This window comes from Rhinichthys klamathensis, unplaced genomic scaffold (genome assembly GCF_029890125.1).
Source record: "Rhinichthys klamathensis goyatoka isolate OS25496 unplaced genomic scaffold, OSU_Roscu_1.1 h1tg000035l_1, whole genome shotgun sequence".
NCBI lineage: Eukaryota > Metazoa > Chordata > Actinopteri > Cypriniformes > Leuciscidae > Rhinichthys > Rhinichthys klamathensis.
Window position 1 is genome coordinate 4062245 of NW_026606583.1, and position 22306 is coordinate 4084550.

Consider the following 22306-nt stretch of genomic DNA (forward strand, 5'->3'; position numbering starts at 1 on the left):
AAGTATAATTTTACTTAACATTTATTACTTTTTTCAAATTTCTGACTGTTTACTTACTTGATAGTGATAATAAATACCCAGAAAACAAGCACTGTTTATTTCATTAGTTCTAAGAGCATATTAGTTTTTACTGTGGTATCAAAACTGCAATGTATTCAACAGGCATTTCAATTTCTGGCCTCAGAGCTACAGCCTGAAAAAGTTGTCCATTTAATTACATCAGTGTTTCTCTAATCAGACATGCAGGCCACATGCTGCCACTCACACTGGGTTTTACCTCGCATGGCTTCACCCTGCCTTAAGTTCATGTGCCGACTATAAGAACAGCGGCAGTGATGCTATCAGATGGCCGGCGTCATGCGTTCGTTCAAGGAGACCTTATTAGCCAAGACCCCAGACTGAGTTAAGCCACGCAGCAGAAGTCTAGGGTTTTATAGGGTCACATTCACTGCGAATACAGATTACCTCTCGTCAAGGTCTTCTGTTTACTTGTAGAAACATCTGAGATGTGAAGTTCAGCGGGCAAAAAGCCAAATACGCTGCTTTGACATACACAGTCATGCTTTTTGTCCATTTCTCAGGTGTCATGGGAATTGCGTACTATGGAATTTTGTTCAAACAGCTCAGGGGCTCGTAGATTAGACCACTTTAATCTACTTTGAAATCCCTCTTTAAATAGTTTTGAGGAGAAAAGGGCGAGGAAATTTAAACCGTTCTTTGCTCTGCCAACCCTAAGGACAGGGATTGAAATGCTTTTACTTTTTTACGCGTTGTTGTGGAAGCGCCTTTTTCCGATTCTCCCTGCATTCATTGTTCCCTCCTGATCTGATAATTAGTTTAAGCAACCCTTCTGAGAAAACATTGCCTTACTGATGTTCTCCGGGTTTAATCTGAGGTTTAAGAACGTGAAGAAAGAAAAGAAAAGAGACGTTTGTGGAACTACGAATTCAATTTCAAACCGTTTCGGCTCAAGAACTCACCGCAGCGCAGATCGAAGGTTTTCTCCACCGAGTTTAGCCACACCAATTCAAAGACAGACCTTTTGTTTGCAAGGGACTTTAATACACACTTACTGTATTTATTGAAACGGGTCTCCCAGGCATATTGGTGAAAGCCTCATTTGTGTTAATGACTCTGCCTGGTCCGGGGCACCCTGCTGCCCGTGGAGCCGCCTGTTTCCCTCTCATGTAAAAAGCCATTATAAATCATTGTCACCGCAGTGGAGTGCTGTAATGCTCATCTCATCTGAGACTTGGTGCTGGCAAATCGGAGCTTGGAGCTCCTCCTAAGGGCCGAAGGTGGAACGACGTGTGACGGCAGAGGTTGAGCAGCTCTCTGTTGTAGGTGAAAAGTAGCTCATGGCTATTCCTCTCTTTGACATGTCTGCTCTATTGTTTCTGACAGGCTCTGGATAAGGACACAGGGAATTTCAGTGCCATGCTGTACAGGCTGATTATCCCCCCAACTACTGACGGCAAAGACGGCTTTGTTATTGAGCCCTTCACTGGCGTAATTAAGACAGCCATCATGTACAGGAACATGCGGCGCTCTTACTTCAAATTTGACGTGGTTGCTATAGACGACTACGGGGAGGGACTCAGCAGCAGCGCTCAAGTGGTGGTAAGTATGTGATCGGGGAGCATAAAGTTGAGCGATTTAGTTGTTTTCCATTCAAAAGTCAGATTTGAGAAAGAGCTGGTTCTTATTAATGAATCACTCAAAAAGATGGTTTGATTACAAGTCCCTTATTCGCTAAATCAGTCTTAAATGTAACATCTGACTCAGTGAGTGGAACTTTAAAGACGTGTCTTTACTTTCATTCGTATTGGTTTATTACTGTCTGGTTGTTCATATGACAACGTGGTTAAAGATACACATCCACAGCAGCATTTTGTTTTAATAAATGGTATTTGGATTAGGAAAAAAGATAAATATGTTGCCAAAGATATAATTGTTTTTGTTTAGCATATACAGTATTTAGCATAAATTTTAACTCTTTCCATGCCAGCGTTTTCAACAAAAAAAAAGTGCCAGCCAACGCCAGCATTTTTTGATATTCACAAAACTTTCATTAGCCCCAGAAAGTTTTTTTTTTTATATGTAAACATTCAATATATCAAGAGAAATAACTTTGCTTTTAAGCTTCTATGAAGCTTCTAGCTTCAAGCTTCATTCATAAAAATGTTGTATTAAAACTCGAATGGGTAAGTTTCATTAAAAAACAGCATTTCAAACAAAAAGCTGAGAAAAGTTTTTGTCAAAGATTTAGTTTACTTCAAACTCAGAACGATGAGCAAAACATAGATTGAGTTGATCGAGTCTATAAACACCCCTAAAGCTAAAATGTGGATAAGCAATCTTCTATCTGATCCTTCTGGTATATAAGCAGATCATCTTCTTTGCTTGTTTTTGGATCTGGAGATGTTGAATTATTTCAGAAGATGCGTGATAGCATATAACCGTATTAGCCAGAAAAAGCGGGGAATCGTTGTGTCTTAAATTAAGAAAAATATCGTCAATGGCGAAGTAAGACAAAGAATTTTAGTATTAAAAGAATAATTAATGGAATTGTAAAGGAACCAGAATCATTAAGTGGCATAAGAATCAGGGCGATTGCAGATGAGAAGCAGTTCTGCTTTTGCAAGAAGGATAGAAATTATACACTTTGCCTTTAAATACACATTCCCAGGCCAGTTTGAACAGATTGATTCAAGTTTAATGCAGTAATCTGTCCTGAGATGCAATCCATCATCTGATTTTACAGCAGTGGCAACTCCGTTAGCTGATTTTGATTAGAAAAATACAGTCCCTGTAAGCTTGCCTGTAAGAACGTCCAAAGCTGATGCCGAAGAGACATCGATTTTTTTTTGTGGGCTGAGGGGCTCCAGCAGTATTTAAACCCATAAATCAATCTCTCAATAGCTCTCACTATCTTGAACCTGCACTTGGTCTGTGAGTTAAATAAATATGCAGAGATAAGGGTATTTAGATGATGTCAGCTAGACTGCTCCATATATAGAGCTTGATTTAAATACAAGCTAAAGGAATTTACAGGTTACGAGTCCTGAACAATTCCATTCGTGATTCTTCTAATACTTTTGAGGGAGATTCATCACCATTATGATTCACATACATTCGGTAATACTATTTTTGGTGAGACACTTACGTTAAGTTTAACTTAATGTCTGAATTTCACTGCATTCAAAATATCAAACCACTTTTTTTTTTCAGCTTAACAGTACATATATACAGTTGTGACCAAAAGTGATGTCCAAAAGGGGATATAGAACAACAAAAAGCACACATTGACTACAACATAATCGGTTACTAATATTCCATTGGTTCTCTCTTTGTTTTGCAAGTGTTCATAATTTATTTGTATGACAAAGTAAGACTTACTTAAAGTTCCTTGTTTAATTTGACTGATTTCTGTCTCCCAGTTTCATCAACCACAGGAACAGCATATTTGAAGCAGTTCAGAACCTTCATGCTACACCATCATTTTCCCTTTTTTAACTAGAGATTATTTTTGTCCTATCTCCCAGGTGTCAGTGGTTAACCAGCTGGACATGCAGGTGGTCGTATCCAACGTGTCGCCCACTGTAGTTGAACAGAACAAGGATCAGCTGATTGGGTAACTCGTTCTGTACAAATACACTCTTCACCCAGACATACTCCCCAAAATAACATTCCGAGCAGCCAGAGAGTGCTTGAAGCTGTAATGTATGCATGAGTACTTGACTCCTGCTGGTGCAGATGTTTATGTTGGGGATAAATCAGTGGGCTGCTTGATTCTGTCAAACCCTCTCAGATAAAAGTAGGACCCACACTGTTTAACATCTGCACCAAGAGCAGAATTACCAGAAACCCCCCACCTTCCTCTATCAGCCATGGGAATAGCTCTTATTATTGCTTAAAGAAATAGTTTACTTAAAAGTTGTGCTGTTATCATTTACTTACTTTATGTTGTCACAAATCTAAATGACTTCCTTTTTAATGAAACATCAACATAAATGGAACATTCCCCTACCCAACACCCCCAGAAATTTGACACTGTGAAACTCTATAAAGCTCCCAATATACCAACAGCAAATTTCTTTTTCGTTCTTCACTTAGGGTTAAAAAGAAGTTTAAAATACCTGAGCAGCGGTATGCTATTTTTGAACATCCTGAACATTATGTAATCGCCACTGACACTTGTAGTTTGAAATAGGGCTGCACGATTCATCGAAATGAAACCGCACACGATTTGGCAAAAGGCTGCCACTATTTTATGTGCCGCTTGTCAGTGAAGTACGGCTCTGTGCTCAGTAGTAAATGCTGCTCCATCTGAAAGCCAGAGGGCGCTCTCGCGCAAACACAGCAAATATGCCCCGCAGAAGAAGATAGCGTGTCATTCCAGGAAATCCAAGGGGGTAATCCATAGATATCCATAATAAAAGCTAGATATCTCGTCCGCGCGGCTGGCCAATGGAGGTCGACGTCTGCACCTGGCGGCCATCTTGTCACAGGCAGCTCGCTCACTCGTAACATTGTGTTTTAATGGTGCATGTACTTTTTAAATAACCATAACTTGCTCAATTTTCTACAGATTTTCAAACGGTTTGGTTTGTTATAAACGTCAGAGATGTAGTTATGACACTGCATACTTATGAATAATAAGTGTATAAATTAATAATCATCCAGAATTATAGCCACGTAAATAACGTTTGTAAGAAACCAAACCGTTTGTAAATCCGTCAAGATTTCAACGAGATAGGAGTATTTGTGTTCGTGCTGATCACTCATCTTACATCAGATACCACAGAGTCCGCCAGAAAGCCTGCCTGTGACAAGATGGCCGCCGGTGGTGACGATAGAGACTCCGCCGTAAGACATCTAGCCTTTATATAGATATCTATGGGGTAATCCACCAGCCGGAAACTGAAGTCTGCCAGGGGGCCGCCATTGGCTAGCAAGCCTTCACCTGCTGTTAGAATTCCATTAGTCTCGCGTAGCCAGACCTTCAGACTGACGGCTGAAGGTCTGGAATTCATAGCAGCTTTCTTTGGCCAAGGCCCGCCCATAAGGCCGTTTGACCGACATGTAAAACAACCAATTACAGTTCGTTTCGTTCAGCGTCACGTTTCGGGGCGTGGAAATGTCCCCACAACAACAGACCTGCGTGCAACAAGTCAGTCAGCATAGAAAATCAAAGAAGGAGAAGAAAACTTCAAGAGTCTATGCCGTGAACCTCGCATACTTTTGAGAATCCTACGTTTAACTGATCTTGATAAATGCTCGTTGTCACTCATGTAAACACAACAGTTTTTCTTCCGCAATCACACGTCTGTTTCCCGGCGGACCGAAAATAAACGCGACACTCGCGCCCCCCGGAAATCCGATAAAATTCAACCAATCAGATGACGACTTCGACATTCCTGAAGTGTTTCCAGTTAAGTGTACCATATGCATCAGATGTTTAGCCAACGTTCCGTGGGCGTGACGTCTGAGGCTGAGACTAGCATTCCATTGACTCCCATTCATTTTGGTGTCACTTTGACAGCGAATAACTTTACATATGAGGCGTTTAAAGACTCCATTTGTCCATTGTTTATTTCTAAAGAAACACGACAATGTATAAACGGCTCCATTACCTTGTATCTTACGTTATGGCCCCGTAGAAGCAGTTTTTGTAAAAATAGGCTAACGATTGCATCATAACACGCTACTCTCTGTCGCACAGTAGAGAAATTACCGTATAGACAGAAGGAGAAGCTCGCGGGCAATCGGGGGGACGTGGAAGGCATAACGTCCAATAAAGTCAAGGGATAAGCCCATAGAGAGTCATAAAGTTTCTCCTGCTGCTAGCTCATGGACAGCTAATACTTACTCTCTCCGGCTCTGCAAGAATCGGAAGGGAATGATTCAGATTCCTCCTGGCGCAGTAGAAGATGTACAACTGTCAAACAGGTTGCTCACGTCACATTTACGCCGGAGTAAACTCCCCAAAACCAACCTCCTCTAAACAAACTTTATTTTGGCATGATTTTGTTTGAAATAAAATCGCACCAGTTTGTCCTCTTATTTCGTTTGAAATACATCAGGGTCTTAAAACTGTGTCCCCTATCAATGGTTCTGGACTATATTAGCTGTGTATGCACTATATTCCAAGTTTTCTGAAGCCATACATTAGCATTGTGAAATTTAAGTTGCTATTTACTGAAAATCACAGCTGCAGCTTTGTGTTTATTTATATTCAAATGTGAAATATGAAAATTCTTTCATCTGTGATACCAAACATGATTCGTTATTGTGTGGCATAACCAATCATGACCGGAACAAAGTTGAATTTGTAAAATTTGAGATTTTTATAGTGAATAACAACTTCAATTTCAGTCCCTTTCTCATACAAATTTAGAATCAGAATCACAATGCAATTTATGTATAAGTGTGCACAAGGAATATGGTATGGTTTCCGGGAAGCTCTAGGTACTTACATGCATATATACACAAGAGAACAGAGAGAAAGAAATAAAGAAGAAAAACGTAACATAATATACATCTAAAAATATTAAACAAGTAGATTTAATAAGAGTAGATTAATGACCTAAGAAGACAAAATATAGAGCATAAGTCATTTAAACCACTGTTACCATACTTTTAGGATGTTTTATGGCATTTTGGTGGTCAACAGCATCCATCTCCATTTATCTTCATCATATGGAAAAGAGCAGCATGAACTTTTTTTAGAATATCTCCTTGTTTCACAGGAGGAAATTCTGTAACACTTTATTTTGATGGTGCCTTTTAGACATTCTGTTGACTATAGTAACATTGCACCAACATGTCAACTAACTCTCTTTAGAGTCTTAGTAGAATATTAGACTTAGACTGTCTGCTTAATGTCTGCTAAGACTTTATTTTGATGATCACCTTTAGACATTCTACTAACTATAAGTATATTTGCAAGTGCATGTCAACTTATTCTACTGAATAAGTTAACCCTCATTCTACTAACCCTAGCCCTGCTCCTAACAGTCTACTAATACTCAACTGTAAGTGTACTCAAGTGTAACTGGAAATTCTTTTGGTTCTGGAACGACACAAAGATGCGAGTATTCATTTTCACATAGACAGGAAAGTGCTGAGATTGTACAGTGCTAATACGGAGACATAAACACATCTTAATATTCCTAGTATATACACAGACACTAACACACATTTTCTGCCTCAGGTGATATAACTCACAGCCTGAGTTTTCCCAAACCTCCTCATCATCTCTTGTCAGGTTGTTTCCTCGGAAAACCTGTTCCTTGTTCCTTTAGAGTCATCATTCCAGCCTCTGTTCTTTTGTGTCCCGTGTTCTTATTTCCCCTCGGCAGCTGTGAAGGGGGGATATCGGAGTCACTGCAGGTAATTGGCTGAGGAGGGCTGGCTGCTCTGAGATGTGAGCTGAGGGGTAATAAAGGCACCTACTGCGAGACAAGGACACCAGCTTTGAAGCAACACTGTCTTACACAGCTCATTTCAGCCATTGCTTTGTATTTGTCCTCAGCGCACCTCTGTGTTCAAAACAGCTCCCGTTCAGCCTGATAAACATGGATAAAATAGGGGTTTGCAGCTTTTGGGTTAGATTTAGGCAGTGTAATTATTGCTCTTGTGTAATTTGTCCTGTTTTATTTCTCCAGTTAGTGATTACTGCAATTAGTGTTTGTTGTGCATGTTTGCAATCGTGTGGAAGTTGATTGTCAGTTTATTTTCTCTGATATATGCCCACCAATTAATGGCTTAGGGGCTCTCAAATTAGCACAGAAAAAAAACTTGATGCAGACCCTCTAATCTTTTTTTTTTTTTCACAATGAGTTTTATTCAGTGTTCAGTTTGTAGTTTGTTCTCATTTCCAGACCAAGTTCATGGTTTTGAAGTCCATATGCAGTATTCTTTAAATTGTTGGTGTACCCTGTGCCAGTCCAACATCTTTGGCTCTTTTCTTTTCTTTTGTTGACACGCCCTTTGTGAAAATGGCGTTCTTTACTGGGCTGTTTGTGTAGAGCTTTCCTTTACTATAAATGAATAGACTGCCGCAAAATATTAAATAGAACATCTTTGTCAAGAGGTTCTGTTGTAGATCTCTCATCTTCTGTCTGTTTCTTAATTCAGGATTTTAGAGCGCTACGTCCAGGACCAGATCCCAGGAGCCAAAGTAGTCGTGGAATCAATCGGGCCTCGGCGTTTTGGTGAGGGTTATGAACAGGAGGACTACTCCAAATCTGACCTGATGGTTTATGCAATTGACCCTCTAACCAACAGAGCTCTCTCAAGACAAGAGCTCTTCAAGTAAGTGCATCCAATTTACCCAACTTATAACTGTATCGTTTTTAAAAGTTAGCATTTGCATACCCCCAATACGCTGTTTTGTGTAATTGAACGGCCAAAACGCATAAAAAGTTTTCTGTTTTTAGTTGAAAATGATGTCGGTGTCCTGACTTTTCCCTGTAACTTGTTCGCCTAACCGTTAGAGATATATCTACCCTTCATACACTCTTAAAAATAAAGGTTCTTTATTTATGGTTCCATAAAGAACCTTTAACATCCATGGAATCATTCCATTGAAAGCTTGGTCATTGTGGAGAAAGGTTCCTTGGCTATTTTATATGTTCTGCATACAAATAAAAAGGTTAGTTTTCTGAAAGGTTCTTGGGGCAACCAAATGGTCCGTCTCTGGCATCGCTGTGGAAAAACCCTTTTGGAACCTTTATTTTTAAGAGTTATACTGTGATACTGTGTCTGTGTGGCTATACAATCAATGGACAGGAATGCTTTATTATTTACATGGATTAATGTGAAAATGCAGAGCGCTACGCATCTAAAAAATGCCGCAACAATGTTATTGGTGCATCAAGTGGACATGTTTTGGATTTGAAAAATGTAACACCACGTATAAGAATACTCCCGCAGTTGTGTCCCGATATTGTGTTCTGTTACTGGAGGTGGAAATATGATTTTTATCAACTACAAGATGAAGCATGTTGGCTGTTTGTGGCTCTCTTGGCTCATTTTGGACCAGTCTGCACTGATGTCTAACTTATTCATTTGTTATGAATAATCATTTATTTTGTGTTGCGTCCATCAGGTTCCACAATAACTTTGATATAAAATTGCTCATAGCATGATTTAAGAGGCCATCCATCCCTAGCCATTAGTTAGTCTTATGACGTGCATTTATGTTTGCCCATTTTTTATCCAAGCAGCACGATAAAGCAGATGGAGTGTGTGTTTATGTTTGTTTAGACATTTTCTCATTTTTTATAAAAATTAGACTTGTGGTTAAATCCTTAGCCATATTGTCTGTCTTGTCACAGTAATTATCCTGCTCAGACAGCACTGTTTCTAACGCTTGTACGGGCAAATCGTGAATTGTAGGCTGTGGAATGCACTTTAAAACCCTTTAGTTCTAATATAGACAACATTTCTTTTTTTATTAACGTTTTATTTAGCTGTCTACAATGTGAATGATATTTAGAAATTGTGCTTTCAAAGTAACCATAAGATTGGCACATTACATTGCATTTAAACAAAAAAAATGGGGACATATTTTAGAACTTTATTATAAAAGTGAATTTTAAATATGTTTGATTAGTCATTCACTGATTGGCTAAAAAGCAAGTGAGATCTCTATGGCCAGATTTATGTTGCTTGCACTGCTGAACTAATCGAATAGCATATGCAAGGCCACATACGTGACTGTTTTCTCCAGGTTTTTAGATGGGAAGTTATTGGATATCAATAAGGAGTTCCAGCCCTACCTAGGTCGCGGAGGACGCATTCTGGAGATCCGCACACCGGATGTGGTGGAGAGCGTAAAGAAGGCGGTTCAGTCTGTTGGATACACCGAAGGAGCCCTGCTGGCCCTGGCCGTCATCATCATCATGTGCTGTATCCCAGCCATTCTCATCGTCATCATCACCTACCGACAGTGAGTGTCACCACTATAGTCCAGTACACCTTAAAGCTCAAATCCAAATCCCCCAAAATGGCCTTTAATAATAATGTTTAGTAAAATTAGCCATCAAACAATACATCTGTTGAAATTCTTTGCCTTTTTTCTAGTTTTTTTTTAAACAGAAATGTTATGTTGCTTTCATGCCCTGTGCGGGAATGCGAGGGAATCAGTGGAAAGACTGCTCAGACCGAAGATTTCTCCACTTAGAAACTAATAAATAAATTTTAAAAAATGTGTAAAGGTCATTAAGTTAGAAACATTTTGTGTTAAGCAGGCAGCTTCCCTCCGCTGGGATTTCAGTGGGACATTTACACCTACACACATTCTCTCTTTTCACAATGGTAACACCTTTGAGAGCTGCCTGGTCTTGTGTTTATTCGGTGTGAAAGAAGATTAATTAAGGCCTTGAGAGGTAAATATGAGGAAACCGTCTGTAGTTGATGAGTTTTACATGTTGTTCCAGCTGAGCCAGTGCCATATGGCAGACCTGACGATGAGAATTCAGGAATGAAATGACAGGATCTGAGCTAGAGATATAAGGATCATTCTAGAATCATTGATGGTTTAGTTTGGGATGAAGATAATTCATATTTATGGGAAACAGAGAGCAGATTTATTAATGTTGTGGCTGAAATCCACCATATATTTTTGCAGTGCTTTTACTGATACTGCTGTGTAATAAGTGTCATCGTCTAATATATCTAATTTTTCTTCTTTCCACAATGCACCAATTTCAGATTCAAAGAGTAAGTATCGTACTGAGACATGCATGTGTAATGATATGTTGGTTATATATCCTAACCATTTCCCTCTCTCAAGCATCGTACATCATGCAACCTATCCATGGTGGCATTTGCAAAAATATAACTAGCTTAGATACATTTTAGCCAACATACCATTTGAATTGACAATTTTTGGCATCAACAAAAATATATATATATTTTTTATTGTGCAGTCCTAACTATACAAGATGCTTAGTTGCATTTTATCATTTGCATAGCATTGTTTATTATTATTATATTGCTGTCTGCGACCCACAATTTGAGAACCACTGATCTGTTTTTTTATTTGAGAAACACCAAAATAGCTAAATGTCCAGAAAATATTTCATTATATAAGCCAATGCTTTTACTTTGCTCAACTTGTTGTCTTCATTATCTAAAGACGGCAGGCAGAATGTGCAAAAACAGCCAGGATCCAAATGGCGCTTCCCACTGGCAAATCTGGAGGTGCTGCCACCAACAATCTGTATGAAGAGCTCGGCGACAGCACCATGTAAGTTTTATACCTTCAGACCTTTACTTGTCAATGTCTCCAAACACTGACTGATATTAATAGTCTAAAAAGTAAAAAAAAATATATATATATTCTATAAATTAGGTCTATTTTTCTAACCACATTGCCATTTTAAACAAGAAAGCATCTTGTTTAAATTATTATAGAGTTATATGATTAGAACAGGGTTCCCGCGGATCCTTAAAAAGTCTTAAAAAGTCTTAAATTAGATTTTTAAAATTTAAGACCATAAAAAGTCTTATAAAGTCTTATTTTTACTTATGAAAGGTCTTAAATTTTAGATGACACTTTGACTTAGACATATCTAAAAGCTTTCCAAATTAAAACTATCTAATTAGCGTACGTATTTTTATTTATTTATTATTCTATCTTTGTGGATTTGCTAATTCACGTGACATTTCGCGTCACTCGCGAGTCGCGGCAGCATAACTGTCTCCTGCACGCGAGAGGAGAGAAGGAGAAGAAAGGTCGTAAATGTCAGTTCAGTTGTAAGTTCATTCTTTATGTGCGTATGGTGTGCGATGTGTATTGTCTATTATGATATTGTAATCATTGTTTTAACAATGTACGAGGCACTGCGAGCTGACATCGCATTTGTCTCGTGCTTTCACTGCGTGATGTGTGCAGTGTAACTGTTATGTCCCCAAATTAGTTTTTGTCTTATATTTATATCATATTATGTTCTTATATTAGAATATCACATCAGAAAGAGTGCCGTTTTCCCGTGCACAATTCCAAGTGTGATATTTATGTTATACAAAAGTTAAATTAACAATAAGTTAACATTGAGTTACTTTTTAGACACAATATTGTCAATATTGTTTGTTTTCCCTTTATTTCGCCGACTATAATTTCAAAATGAAACAGTAGCAGAGTCTCAATGCAACCGACAGCGATGATTTCTTGACTGAAATCCGCGTTTTGAACGAATCACTTGCTTCTTTCCCGAATGAATCAGCCGTTTGAACGAATCGGTTGAATGAATGACTCCCTCAACTCACTTACTCACAACAGTGATTTGCCGCTGCGGTTTCATATTTAAAGTACCCTTTAAATAAAATGTTAAAATTAGAAATCATTTCATATTTAAATATTGAATATTGATTTAAAAATAGGCTATATATCTCATAGCTTTATTTATGCAGTTGTAAATGGAGTGTAAATATATTAATGCCACTTCTGATGCCGCTTCTGTCACCTCTGCACTGCAAAGATGGATTTTGATTGAATGATTTAATTTGACTGGTAACAGTGGTACTGTATGATTATTATATAATTAAGTATTATTGTATAATTACTGTATAATGTAATTTGAATGATAGTATTTGACATTAAAGGTGATGCATAACTCTAAATAAGTTTAGAAAAAATGTCCATATATAGGTGAAAATGCCCCTGAAAAAATCAATTTAAGGTGGCAAATATTGCCCCTTAATTAAAATATTAATTTCTGTCACTGCTGTGAACTGACCACTGCATAGAATATGAAAAATATGAATATCTTCGTGAGTCAGCTGTCAACAACAGACCTAAACCAGCCATGGCACCAGCACAAAAACACAATCAGGAAAATATCATCTAATTATTATCAACAAAACGTTGAAAATATCAAGATATATTTTTGTCAATACTGCACAGCCCTAATGTACGGTATTAATTTTGATTTCTTAAGGTCTTAAAAAGGTCTTAAAAAGCCTTAAATTTGACTTTCAAAAGTGTGCAGGAACCCTGTAGAACAAGAACTTCAATTTGAGTAAATAGAAATTATAGTTTGGTTGTTAAGATGCTCTGGGTGCAGTATTTCTAAATAATAAACATATGATTTAACATAACCTGATTTTATGGCTCGGCAAAGCTAGGGCTTCTGTTGATGGTGTTCCAGGTTGAGGTGATACCCCCAGGCTATGGTCCCATTCACAAGATTTAAAAACAAAAACAAAAAAAAGTTACAATATACAGCTTCTTGTCTTGTTTGGTGTGTTTGTAGTCATCATTTCATAAATTTTACAGGAAGGTTTTTTGGAATATCAAATATCCACTTTTATCATGGTTTGATTATTATCTGACTCAAATTTGTTGAAGACTGGACTTTTTAGGAGGTTCAGGAAGGCAGGAGAAGTGAAGGAGGGTAAAATGGCTGTTTTCTACTGCTACCTGGATCTAAATATGATTATCTAACCATTACCAACTGGAATAACTAATGTTATTGCACCCCTAAACTGATTTATCTGGAATGGCTGTGTCTGGTATTAGGCTGACTAGCCCCCTTAAAAGACTAGCACTTACACACAAACTTTACTAAACTTTTTTTTAACATCTTGCTATTTCACTATATATATTTTTTTCTTTTCCTCATCTCTCATTCTCATTTCTTGGATATCAGACCTAAGTAAGTAGGCAGTCATCTGTTTCAAAATGTTGTAGACAATTTATTTAAGGTAGAGATGTATTTGTGATTGTTTCCCAGAAAGCTGTTGAACATTCTTGCCTTCAAATTAGTTGCCTAGCATTGTGATCAGTTTCCTTGCTCCTACTAATTAGTGATATTAGCTACGAACTGTGTTAGTGCCCTTCACTGAAACTTGTTGTAGGTTTTTGCCTAGGATTTAATTAGCACTTTTTGTTCTTTTTACTGAAGTCAATCCAGGCAGGTGCTTTTTGTAGCTGGCTTCCATCCTACTTCCCTGTCTACCTTGTTGTTCACGTCCTTTGTTAAGTCGTTCTTTGTCTCTTTTTGCGGTTATGCTGAAAGCAGGACTAAGAGGTGTGTTCTGAAGGATGGCGATCGGCAGCGTCTCATTAGTTCATTTGCCACCCGTGCCATCGCTGCCCACAAGCTGTCCACTGCTAATGGAATCCTACTGAACAACTTGCCCAAGTCGGAAAGCAACATTACCTTCCTTTCAGATGAGAACCCGCTTACTACAACCAACCCCCTGTACCATGATGACGGCACCCTCAGCAGCCCTGAGCACCAAAATCTGAGGTACCTCCTGGGCATGTATTCACCCAGCATGAGCGGTCTGGGAAAGTCCATCCTGCGCTTCCCATCCGCAGGCTCAGGACACTCCTGGACTTTACCCTCTAGATTGCACAAATGTGAGACCAATGAAGCCCTACGGTGTAGAAGGGTGGTAATGGACCCAGTTCAGTGGGAGCTGCAACTTCTGAAGTCTGGCCTTAAGGACAGTAAAGAAATGCTTGATGAATTTGATGGGCTTGAGGACGAAGACACAGAGCCCAAATTGACAGTAAAAGAGCAGGCACGACAGTTTGAGCAGCAGGCCATGCAGGACATGAGGCAAAGGCAAGGCCAGGACTCTCGTGGGTCACTCTCTTCTGATATTTTTCTCTCTGTTTTTGAGACCCCACAATCTTCACTCATGGGACATAACAACAGGCCCCCGTCCATAATCATTACCCAGAGTGACGGAACACCTCCGCCCAGTCACAAGCCCACTCCACCAGTTCTGCGGAAGTACAGCAGAATAAGTTCTTATCCTGATGTGGAGTCTTACGAGGTCAATGTGGAGATCATCCCCGACCCTCCAGATATACCTGCCCCACCACCTCCTCCACCTCCCTCCAGCCCTCCACCACCTCCACCTCCCTCCAATCCGCCACCCCAATCTATTCCTATCCCTCCATCCTCACCTGTTCCTCCACATCCAGTCCCTCCGCCTCCTCCTCCTCTCCCACCTGCCTTATCACCAGTCTTGTCCCGTCCCATGCCTCCTTCTCCATTCGTCCTTCCTCCTCTTACCTCCATCACATCCCTCCGACCGGTGTCCTTACGCCCGGCAGCACCCCCACCGCCGCCCGAGCCGGAGCCTCCCAAGAGGGAACTCAAGGGGATCCTGAAGAACATCCAGAACATAGCTGACTTAGAGAAATCCGTTGCCAACATGTACAGACAAATAGATAAAAAGCAGTGCCCGCCAAAGATTGTCCCCAAACCACAAGTGTCTGTCGAACCAGAGGCTGGCATGTCAGATGCGGAGCCTGTACAAGAAGCACCACCACCAGAGCCCAATCCAAACATGAACTCACTAGTGGAGGAGCTGGAGAAACGCTTTCCATCTCAGTCCACTATCATGTGACACTCTATTTGTCCATGTTGCTATTACTCTTTTAGAGGCAGTTCACACAGGATGCATTCTAGCAAACATTTTAGTATAGCGGAACTGAAAAGAAGTCACGTTCATATGTAAATATTGTGGACAGGGCGTTCCTGTAGTACAAACAGTAAAGCATGATGCTAGCAATTCCATGATGAACAGGGAGTGCAAAATTTGATAAAAGGTATACTTTCAACTCAAAGTAAGTCACTTCGGATTAAAGCATAAATGTAAATGTTTATCAAACGCCCAGAAACATGTGATGTTTTGTAACCTGAGTTTGATCCACTACACTGTATTTAAAATGTGGCACTCAAGACACCGAAAAGAGGTTCATCTAGCGCACATGTACATAGTCCAAAAATACTAATTTAATAATTAAAAAATTACGATGGAGCAAGAAAATGTGTCCTGTGTGAATGGCCTATTAGACTATCACTACATTTTTGTCATCTTTACTTTTTGTCTTACCATTGTGTTTCATCTAACTATAACACAAAATCAAGTGTTTGTGCTTTACAGTTTTTGTAAAATATTTTTAAACAGTTTTGCAAGAGTGTTTTGTTATTTAGTTGAGTTTAAACCATTCATACAGGCGTTTTATTTTATCCCTTCAAACTGTTTTAGTACACAAAACTATCACTAACTCACATAAATTATCTTATTCATATGCTCTAATGTTGGGCTATAAGTTACTATCACTGGATGGGATTAATGTCCTCTATAAAGCTTTTTCTCTGGGGTACACTGCATGCTCTCTCCTCGCATTTGTTCTTTCTTTTATGTTTCTCCCTCTTTTGATAATTGTTATAGCTTAGCCTCTGTGGCCACATTTGCACTCTCTACCAGTTTTCACCAATATCTGGCACAGGATATTTACGTAAACTGATCAATTTATTTATCAGAAACAGCTGTTATGGGAAATTGTGTCTCTCTCAGTGCAAGCTTTTGGTCCAAAATGTTATCCTTCTCTGGTAGAAGGAATAGAAAGGCACAGAAGATAAACAAGTTTGTTTTAATGTTAAATGGCTTTATGTTACGTGACTGTGCACACATTAGGAGGTTTGAGAGGCAACTGAGTCGTCAAGTTGGTTGTAATTACAGGCTAAATCAATGTTGTGTGTGTGTGTGTGATTGGCGATATGTCCTCCATTTACTCTTTGAGACGGAAACACGCTGCATTCAATTCAGCAAACGTCCTCCTAAGCCCAGCTTTAATTGTTGTGATACTAATGGATGGATACTGCACCATTACATCCGATTATTGTCGACTCGCAGCAGTACACAACTATACCATATTGTTTTTGTTCTTGTGCTGTAGCACATTCAGAAGTGTCTCCATGACCTTATGAAAATTGATCATGTTCTGTTTCTGTAATGATTGCACCTTCTGTTTACAATGAGCAGCACTGTATTGATGTGACTCGGATATTCTGGTTAGGCTTTGTTTTAAACCTCTTCCCCCATTAAAGTTCTGCAATAAATTCAGCCCCTTAATACAGACTCCATTCAAAATTTGTTTGGTAGGTCACCTCATTGTTCGTGTGCTATATATTTTTTGGCTTTATTCAGTGTTGTTAAACTAAAGAAATTTAAGAGCTAAGTCAGAAAATCTCCTGATGAATGCTTTCTTATGCAACCATTTAAAGTTATTTTACAGAGCAAAGATGAGTTGTGTTACTGTTAATACTCATGTGTCACTTCCTTGGCAAAGAAAAGCTTAAAACCTGGAAATACCTCAAACTTAACATAAATGACTATTCCTTCAAAATTTCTTTGCAGATAACCCAGGCATGCCACACTTTCCCATCTCATATCTTGATTTGTTTATCTAATCTGTAGCGCCATGTTCCATTAAGACTAGCAGTTGCCATCATGGCATATTAACAGTGTTAGAGAACAAACAAGCAAACATCTTTATGGCAATCAGAGGGAGGAGGGAAAGCTCTGTAAAATTTAGCAAGATCAAACAAGATTTATCTGTCTCCACTATTGTCTGTTTAGTCAACATTTCAAAGCAGATGGAAACATACAAACTGCAGAAAAGCATATGTTTAAAACTAGTGCTGCCAACACATTAATTCAGTGTTTTTGATTATAAAAAGAATGATGTGCTAACACATACATTGATGTGATTACACATCATTCATTTAATTAATATGCATATCGTAAGTGTGGTCATTTTTGTTAGTGACCCTATCTAACCTATTCATACTATGGTAACTATTTATATTATTTATAATAGTAATGAATTGCTTTTTTATGTTTGTATTTATCACACAAATCTAAATCTAAAAATACATTTTTGGTCAAAATCCATTAAAAAAATATGCGTTTGACATATCAGTGGTGTTTGTCCTGTTATCATTAATATAATTTAGTATAATTTATGATTAGTAATTAATCAAAAAATAATATATATGTATATATATATATATATATACATATATACACACACACAATGTATATAGATCCATAGATCTCAACATCATGCAATTATATATCATATATATATATATATATATATATATATACCACTGAAAGCACATAGAAGGTATTTTAAATACAAAAAGGCTACCATATAGATCTCACATCATGTAATATATATTATGTTGATATATATATGGTAGCCTTTTTGTATTTAAAATACCTTCTTCTATGTGCTTTCAGTGGTTACCATTATTTTAATTAACATTAACTCCACCTACAAAGAGCATGCCAGTAAATGGTAAAAAAAAAAGAAAAAAAAAATTTGAAATCAATAATTATTTAGTGTGACCTTAAAAGAAACAAGAAAGAAGATAATTAATATAGACCAGTAGGTTTAATTTAAGTTTCATTTTTGAAAGAAAAAAAAGAGATGGAAATGCCACTGCAATCCTACCGTGACCCAGTTAAGACTATATAACATAATTAGTATTTAATCATAGTGTATAATTATATACTTTAATTATAATTACATATCGTGTAATACATCATGTTTAATTCATGGCCTGCCACATTACTGCACCTGCAAACACGCTGGCATAGAGAGAGAAAAGTCAACAAAACAAAAGTCCCTTGAAAGTCGCATATTATCGTTAAGAGATAAATCTTCATTTGAACCCCTCGTTATGCCAACATCAGGGAAGAATTGCTGTAATTTGCTCTCGCTGATCTGCTGCCTGGAGAGAATTTTAATTTGCTACGCTTTCAGTGAAATGGCCCTACCACTTAGGAAACGCTGGCCCGTCTCCATGTGCACTCTGTGAACCTTTAACACACCTGATAAACTGTTATCAAATATTTTTTAGGCTGTCTTTGCGTGCCAAGCATTGTCACAGATGATATTGTCTAATGTCATTAAAGGCTTGAGGGTGTTAACATTCATCTGACTGATAAACAAACAGTGTGCCATGTGTCCTTGCAGCTAAACAGTGTCTAGCTTTTCTCCTCTAAAGGCATGTCATTCTCGTATTGTCTACTTTGAATTAGTGCTGTTAACACTGATTCATTATTCGATGAGGCCTGTGAGCTTCATTGTCATTTAGTGCTCAACAACACTCATTGACCCCTTAACTAATGTTTCCAAAACTAAAATCTCAATTAATAGCACAGTCCATAAAGAAATTTCAGTAGCTAAAAAAATAAATGGATATATTAGTAGGTTACGCTTAATTTTTTATAGTCCCCTTTAGACATTCTACTAACTGTAAGTACCTTTTCAACTACATGTCAAATAACTCTCAATAGATCATTAGTAGACTGTTGGGTTAGTGGAATAAGTTGACTTGGAAAGTTCCTTTTAGTCAGTAGAATGTATGTTGGCGGACCATCTAAATAGAGTGTTAGCAGATATGAAGCAGAGAGTCTACTAATACTCTAATGACCGGTAGTTGACATGTTGTTGGGAAGTTGCTTAGTCGAAGTGGACTATCGAAATAAAATATTAAAATCATCATGGAAAATTGTGCTGAAGACAACCATTAGTGTTTCCCTCATATCTACTGCATTTCTGCATATTAATCCGCACACATATGCTCAGTTCTTCACAGTTATACATTATTTCAAGGACACGCTGTCTCAATCTCATGTTTTTCAATATGCTAAACATTTAAAGACTTTGTGATCTGACCATCCAGTTTGAGAAAAAAAGAATTAAAACTTTTTCTAGATATCAAGGTTTTATCATGATAACCTTACTGACTTTATTTCCATACTGTTATCTCCTCACAGGAGAGGCTACGGGCATCAGGAGGTATGTGTTTATATTCTTTGGAATTGCATTATGTTTAAATAATGTCCCATCTTGAGACAATTTTATTTGCCATCATTTTTATCAGTTGATGCTTTTTGATAGGGACAGTGATGACAGAGGAAATAACTATTTGTCAAGATCTCTTCTTTAAAATTGCTGAAGGCTAGATCTGTCAGTCTGGAGTTTGACTTGCTGATAACATTTCTCAAATTTGTTTTTGTTCTTAGGAGGTTAGATTTTATGAATGCTAAAGTGTCTTTTATAAAACTATAGCAACAGCAATATGATAGATAGATAAATAAATAGTTACATTTATATTGACACTAAACTGTATAATTACCAATTGTCCCAGTCAACATTTAAAGACTTCATATGTAGAACGATTAGAATAGATTAGAATTCGAACAGATGGAATGATTTATTCTTTTCTCCCTATATTTTAGAATGGGATCCTAAAGTCTAGCAACACTAGAGAAAATGCTTCTATTTATTTTATAAGCATAATTTGAGTGAAAACTTTAACTAAAATAAACAAAAATTGAAGAATGTCAGTGTAAATCTTTGCACAAAGCCGTTCTCAGATGTCACAAATTTGCTGATTTGATGCTTCCTCTCAGGTTGATACAACTCTCAGGTGTAAATTTAGATTTTGTTTTGCATTGCAGATTTTCAGTGTAATCTCAGACTTGTGGATCCAACTGTATTTATCTTCTATCATTCACCACCACATAAATTCATAAATGTAATATTCCTACTTTTCTCTCTTGTTTCTGCACTGTTTCTCTTCTAAATGCTGTGCAGCAACAGCAGTTGCTTCGGCCCTCACTGTTGAGACCAGAGGTAGAGTAGAGGATCTCAACTTCTCTCCTTGCAGAAAACTGTTTCTGTTGAGCTGAACATGCTGTAGTAGAATATACAAATACTATATACTGAATTTAGAATTGTTTATTTATTTATTCATTTGTGTAATGGACAGCACTTTCATCTGACTTCCCCAAGGATTTCGCCCTAAAGCGATGCACACTTTGAATTATAACTCTTTACTCCGCTTACAGGAGCTCTCTATGGAGTCTGGCATTGACCCAGGACAGGACTATTATACACAGGATTACTATAACTATGACCATGGGTGAGTGTTCATTGGTTAAAATGTGCTGTTGGCCCCAAATCACACCTTTCAGATGTATTCCTGGCCTGCTGCTTTTAATAAATCAGTTTGTATGATTTTCGCACCATTTTATGTCTTCCAGATGATGAATTTTGTCATTTTCCCATAACATTGTGGGCATCTATTTGTGTTTTTGACTGTAATAGCGAATATAATTATTTACTGATGCTTGTGCAAGGTGAGCTGGAATCATAATGAGCTGGAGAAAATAGAAATAATAAATGCTATAAATGAATGCTCTCCTGAGGGAAGTGATGGTAATAGCAGACTATCAAATATATTTGAGCAGAATTAAATGCTATCCAAGTTTTCTTACTGTGTTTTAAAGTAGGTCATACAAATTGCATCGATAGCAGTCCCCAGCCATATATCAAATTGGTCTTATATATCCTTCTATTCTCAATAAATCCAATTGAAAGGCCTCCATGACTACAGGCGGGTGAGAGTCAATACAATCCTGAATTTCAGCCCGTTTCCTGTTAAATGGGCTGTCTGAGCTGTATTTGGGTTCAGACAGCCTGCTGCTCCCCAGGAATACTCAAAGTCCTTTAATGAAGGTCTGTTTTGACCTTTTCCATTCAGTGTTATGTGGAGGTTCTGCTACTAAATCATACTTATTGGATTTGCCTTTTCATTTCTCTCTTCCAAATGTTATACTTTGGATTTAGTGGACAGTAGGTACAAAGTTGTTGCTCATTTATTCAGGAATGTTTGCATTGGTGTGTGTGTGTGTTTGAGGAATATGCATTAATCCTGTATACCTGCTGTTTAGCTATGACTTGCCTCAGTATGGGAGTCGACGGAAGCTGATCTCTCCAGCAGGGATGTATGATGAATATGGAGAGGTGATTATGGAAGATGACGGCAGCTACTACTACAGTCCACACGAGTCTGAGGGAGAGGTATCAAATTTTTATTTGTTCTGTTTTGTTGGTTTAAACCAATACAATGTGCAGTATTTTTTAATAAAGTTAGTTTTATCCTGCCTCTGGCTTAAGGCCCTTACACATGACTCATGGCAGGGCTCCAATGCCTTCAGCACTTTGACATTCTCCTGAAAACCAGATAGCAAGGTGGCAAGAAAGCCGGAGGTTTACACAATGACTACACAACAGTATAATTAGCGCAACCAAATGAAACGTATTTGAGCCTACAAAAAAAAGGTCCTTGCGATTACTGCAAAAAAAATAAAATAATAATAATACTGGTCAATTTTTTTTTTTAAATGTAATGATATGTTTTCAATGATATTGAAAACTTTTACCCTCATACAAGAGCACATTTACTCCAAGCTGTAAGGTTAGGGTGATTTTTACAAGAGTTTTGCAAAACAAGAGCAGGGATACCATCTAGGGCAGGGATGGGCCAGTCTGGTCCAGGAGGATTCAGGATTCACTGGTCTGCAGATTTTAGCTCCATCCCTAATTGGAAATTACGGGCAGGTGTGTTTGATTAGGGATGATGCTAAACTCTGCAGGACTTGGAATTGGCTATCCCTGATA

The 22306-nt window shown here is 38.0% G+C and overlaps 1 protein-coding gene and 1 long non-coding RNA gene across 4 annotated transcripts in view; one reads left to right on the forward strand and one right to left on the reverse strand.

Annotated features, from left to right (window-relative positions):
- pcdh15b (protocadherin-related 15b) overlaps window positions 1-22306 on the forward strand; it is a 248948-nt gene that overhangs the window by 220851 nt on the left and 5791 nt on the right. For 2 of the 3 annotated variants that reach the window (XM_056245931.1, XM_056245929.1), the window contains exons 28-36: window positions 1405-1620; window positions 3546-3634; window positions 8143-8319; window positions 9740-9958; window positions 11150-11260; window positions 19615-19636; window positions 20438-20476; window positions 20692-20765; window positions 21577-21706. In XM_056245931.1, coding sequence (XP_056101906.1) covers window positions 1405-1620; window positions 3546-3634; window positions 8143-8319; window positions 9740-9958; window positions 11150-11260; window positions 19615-19636; window positions 20438-20476; window positions 20692-20765; window positions 21577-21706 — 1077 coding nt within the window. The remainder of the gene's footprint in view (window positions 1-1404; window positions 1621-3545; window positions 3635-8142; window positions 8320-9739; window positions 9959-11149; window positions 11261-19614; window positions 19637-20437; window positions 20477-20691; window positions 20766-21576; window positions 21707-22306) is intronic. The other variant, XM_056245930.1, reaches the window with a different exon arrangement.
- LOC130080539 (uncharacterized) lies at window positions 7044-15129 on the reverse strand. The gene is made up of 3 exons (XR_008806679.1): window positions 14936-15129; window positions 9789-9949; window positions 7044-7571 (listed from the first exon to the last, which is right to left on the reverse strand). It is a non-coding gene; the product is annotated as an uncharacterized LOC130080539 (long non-coding RNA).